Source organism: Vicia villosa, linkage group LG1 (genome assembly GCF_029867415.1).
Source record: "Vicia villosa cultivar HV-30 ecotype Madison, WI linkage group LG1, Vvil1.0, whole genome shotgun sequence".
NCBI classification, from domain to species: domain Eukaryota; kingdom Viridiplantae; phylum Streptophyta; class Magnoliopsida; order Fabales; family Fabaceae; genus Vicia; species Vicia villosa.
In genome coordinates, this window is record NC_081180.1 from 64,005,324 (window position 1) to 64,010,018 (window position 4,695).

The following is a 4,695-nucleotide window of genomic DNA, read 5'->3' on the forward strand; positions in this document are numbered from 1 at the left end:
AACTTCAATTTGTTCAGAAAAACTCATAATTGATACAAAAAGATGCTACCATACCTCAAACATAATATTTACAAGTCAGTTTGATAATTTTTACCTTGAAATTACCGCAACAACATCAGAAAACTTCCCTCTATAACTTGTATTAACATGTAAACTCTACATCCTAAAACTTACCGACTGGTTCAAAATTGATAATCTTTCGATACCAGAAGTCAATTGCAGTGCACCAGACTTGCCTACTATTGCATTTGTTGTGTGCTTCTCAGATCCAACTTCGAAACCTTGTAAAAATAAATTCAAAGGACTCCTTGATATAAAAGAAACAAAAACATCACTATATATTTATAACTGAGAAGCTCATGTACATGGTTTTTCTAACTAAATATCCTTACATTAATAATAAAACAGAAAAATGGTTGTGTCATGGAAATCAGTGTATGCACTTCAAACACTCTAGCATCAGCTTCCAAACCTATACCCGCCTTTAAGCCCGTGACCCACTTCAAATCTCTGAAAAAATGTAAACCTAAAAACTCAATCTTGGAAAACCTAATAATGTCAGTGCTAAAAATTTATTAAAAATACTTACATATTTATCAAACACAATCGTTAGGGTTAGGGATTTGCCATCTTGAAGTGGCAAAAGAGTTCAAAGATTTGAACTATTAAGGGTTAGAATTTCCTTCACAACTTCAGTTTCAAAGCATTGTCAGTTTCCGTGGAAGAAGAAGAAGAATAATGAAATAGTTCGTGAGAGAGAAAGAAAGGAAGAGAGAGAATGAGAGAAAGGACGAGAGAGAAAGAAGAAATTGATATTTAAAATTGAGATAGTGACATACATCTGAGCAAAAGAAAATAATATCATTTGTTTGGAGTAAACCAGAAAAAAAATTTTGCCCCCGAAATATTAATTTAGATTAAAATAACAAAAGAATATTTTAGTGAAATTTAAAACAACTTTTTTTCTTATATTATAGGCTAATAAGAGCACCTAGATCTTAACCTTGAGTTACATGATATCACTAGCATTAACCAAGACTTTGAAATAATAATTTAAGTAGAATGTAACAAGCAATAGAAATGAGAAGAGGAAACTACTTTTATTATGATTACAATAAATAATAATCTAATAAAACATCAAATCAATTGGGAGTCTCATTACTGAAATAAATACACTCATTTTCCCTTTCATTTTGCACTACAGTCACACCCTTGTAACTGAAATTTCTAAACAAAATAATCTTAAGAAAAAAATTAAGTTACACACTTAATCATATCATTAATCAAATTGTATATCTCTTAAGTAGTTCTTAAAATTTAGGCAAATGTTTAGCCTTGCCACAAAACAATGCATTCAAAGGGATATTAGTCTCAGTGTATAGGCTTTGTTCATTGTTCCAAACCCTCATATACAACTCTTGTCCCAAATATCTATTCTCCCATATTGCAGACCTCAAATTCCACATGCCCTTATTGTCCAAAGACACCAATATTGTAGTCCATGATTTTGGATACACCTATTTTTTGTTCATGCAAGAGAGTTTTAATCAATCAAATGTAACAAAGTTTTGAAATAGAACTAGAAAAAAAAATGATCAAAAATAAATTGACTCACCTGAACAGTGTATCTTGTAATTCCATCAACCAAATTGTATGTGTTTCTCACATCAGGTGTCCATATTCCATTTCCAAATCTGAATATATTTTGGTTCAATGAACACAAGATTATTAAATGATTCTATAATAGGAAAATTTAATTAAGTTTAACTTAATTGAAAAAAAAATTGGTGTCTTGGCTTACCCAACAACATAGAAGCTAGATCCATCCAAGTGCCATGACTGAATAGTGTTTTCATTGTTCTGGAAGATTATTTCTGCAAAGTCATGAAGAGCGAAACCTATTACAGATGTTCCAAGTTTGACAAGGGAACCTGAAGAAGGAACATCCTTGATTGTATTGAGATCGAAGACTCCGGGAAGGTTAAAATAGTCGGCAAGCTTCAATGGAGTGCTTGGATTGATGTGTGAAATTCCGTTTACTGCATATCGTAGCTTTCCGTTTACGATAGATTTTGAGTTTGCCAATAGCAATGTCCTCATCACAGGGATGGTTCCGTAGTGGAACGATCCCTGGGGATTTGGCCGAGCAGCGTTTGCTGTCAAGTTCAGTCTTTGAAAACAACAAACAAAAATAGAGTTAGAATTCAAAACGTCCGAAGTTGTTTAAGGTATTTACACATAGATTAAGAAAAGACTATACCTGAAGGTTCTAGCTTGCTTCATGGACCAATCTAGATCGATGGTCGGGTCAATGGGTAATTGACCCGAGGCCTTACGGTTGGATCCAGAATATCTAAGTGTTGCAATTGTAGTAAGATTAGTCTTGATGAAACGGCTCGATGCAAAAATGTAATAGTCACCAGCTGACTTATCTAGTGTGACTAAAAATGTCATTGATTGTCCGACATGAATATCGAGTGACTTATATGTTTCTTGCAATGTGTGAGCACCTTCAACTTCAATGAGCTTCAATGAATGATCTTGAATTTGAAAGTTAATTGAGGTTGCTAGCCCAACATTGGACACCCTGAACTTGTATGTTTTCCCTAAAACAAATCAATTTTCAAACAAATTTTATTCATGATGATATCAATTTTCTCTGTTGTTTGTTCTTAAAATAAAAGAACAAACAACTGAGAAAAATAATTAAAAAGCCGGAAATTGTATAAATATTCGGAAAAACATTTCTCATTGATGGTATGGTTGGCTTACCTGCTTCTCCTGTAAATACAGCAAAATCTTTTTGACCATTTATAAGAAGAGCATCAGGTAAAGGAAGGCTTTTGCCAACATCTAATAGTCTCCTTAGTACCTACAAATAAATTTTACAGATTTAAGTGATCAATTATTTGAAATAGACGGTAAATATATGGTGGGTAAAGTAACTCAACTGGTACGTGTTAGTTGACTTAAATAGGAGTACACTGCTAATCATGGTTCAATCTTTGACAACAGAATTTATTTATATTTATGTATTAATATATTAATGTAAATCAATTATTTAAGGAATTTTTATTTATTTACAAACCTTGTGGTTGGGCTTGTACCAATCACCAATAAGCAGGGTGAATTCACCATCAGGGGCAGGATATGGAATGGATATAACAGATCTTTGAGCAATGTTGAGTGCTCCAAAACCACCAGCAGCTTTATGGATTTTGGTTGATGGGAAATATGTGTAGGTTCCAATTTGATCTTTTAATTGAAATTTGTATGTCCAGTTTGAGTTTGGAGGGATTGGACAATTAGTTCCTATTACTCCATCTTGCCATGATGTCCTTCTTTGTTTTACACCACTCCTGTTTTATGTTACACAACGCATATAATGGATTAATTAATTGCTCGAATTGAATCTCTAAGTCTATGTAACATCAACATCTTAGAAAAAAGAGGTGTCCGTGTCTATGTAGTGTCAGACACCGATACCGATATATGATTGAGACCTGTGATTATTTTCAATTTATTTATTTTTTAAAATTATTACTGATGTCAAAGTGTCAGTATTAGTGTCGTCTCAGTGTCCGTGTCTATGTGTCGGTGCATACTCTTCAATTATGATTCACTTAATGACTAATAGGGGAGAACCACTAACCATGTGATGAGAAATTTATCATCCAACTTGTTAATGACATTCACAACAATATTGTCATTTGTGATGGCTTCAATTGTAGGGCCTGGAAATTGGCCATTGATAAGAATACCCTGGTAAAAGAGTAAATTAATATCATTCATTTTTCCAATAACATTTTAAAGAGTTGAAAGAAAAAAAAACACCAACCTCTTGAGGAACACCAAGAGGAAAAATTGTTCCACTAGTAATTTCCCATGTGAAAAACAAAGATCGATCTTCAGCAATAACCGAAATCGCACTCCAACACGCCAAAACTCCAAGAAAAATTGGAGCTAAAATGGCCTTGTTCATGTTGCCTTATAAATTAAATAACCTGTAAAGTTTACACTAAAGTTATTGTCAAATGTTCCAACACCACTACTAACCAAAAATCTTGCATGCAAGAAACTAGAAAAGAAAACAATGCTTTAAGAGTTGAGATTCAATGAAGAATTTTAAACATACCAAATTAGAATAATCTAAGTTCCTCTTGAAGAGAGGAATTGAGAATGTGAATAGATGTTAGAATGAAGTATACAGTGATAAACTCAAACCTATATATTACTCATTATTTGTTTGTTTAATATGTACGAAATTAAATGCCCATGTTACGAAGTTGACTAAAAAATTTCTTGAAGTAAGCAAGTTCCTAGCGCGTAAATTATATAAACAAACTTGTTCGTAATATTGATTTATATTTATCATTGATAGCTTTAGATTTAGAAGAAGATTGAAAAATGTGAAGAAAGATGAGTTGGATTTTGTAGTGGGTGGTGGCGGGGAAAGAAGAGAAAAAGTGGAGATCTGATGTACAAAGCGGTTGCGGCGCAGGCGATAACGGATCCTCATTTATTAGTTTTGGTTTTTATATTATTGTTTGAGTAAATTCTACGACCTTATAACAAATATGTAATCTATAATAATACTATTAAATTCTATTCATTTTATTGTTATTATTTATTTCTATTGAATTTCACAAACAGCTGCAAGCTAGAACGCGGAGAGAGAGTGTGCATGCATCATGA

At 32.7% G+C, this 4,695-nt stretch overlaps 1 protein-coding gene across 1 annotated transcript; it reads right to left on the reverse strand.

Annotated features, from left to right (window-relative positions):
- Nucleotides 1-1,102: 1,102 nt before the first annotated feature.
- LOC131607902 (L-ascorbate oxidase homolog) lies at nucleotides 1,103-4,446 on the reverse strand. Its single transcript, XM_058879859.1, has 9 exons — nucleotides 4,136-4,446; nucleotides 3,839-4,004; nucleotides 3,653-3,762; nucleotides 3,089-3,359; nucleotides 2,773-2,872; nucleotides 2,261-2,606; nucleotides 1,802-2,170; nucleotides 1,616-1,694; nucleotides 1,103-1,517 (listed from the first exon to the last, which is right to left on the reverse strand). Exons 2-9 carry the CDS (start codon nucleotides 3,980-3,982, stop codon nucleotides 1,311-1,313), a joined length of 1,626 nt encoding a protein of 541 aa, XP_058735842.1. The 5' UTR covers nucleotides 3,983-4,004; nucleotides 4,136-4,446; the 3' UTR covers nucleotides 1,103-1,310.
- Between the last annotated feature and the right edge of the window lie 249 nt (nucleotides 4,447-4,695).

Bases quoted from the DNA above. Each gene is read 5' to 3' on its own strand.
- LOC131607902 (XM_058879859.1), bottom strand. From the start codon at position 3,982: ATGAACAAGGCCATTTTAGCTCCAATTTTTCTTGGAGTTTTGGCGTGT. The intron at 3,360-3,652 runs GTTAGTGGTTCT...AACATAAAACAG, and splicing joins GATAAATTTCTCATCACATG to GAGTGGTGTAAAACAAAGAA. The intron at 1,695-1,801 runs GTAAGCCAAGAC...AAATATATTCAG, and splicing joins TCTAGCTTCTATGTTGTTGG to ATTTGGAAATGGAATATGGA.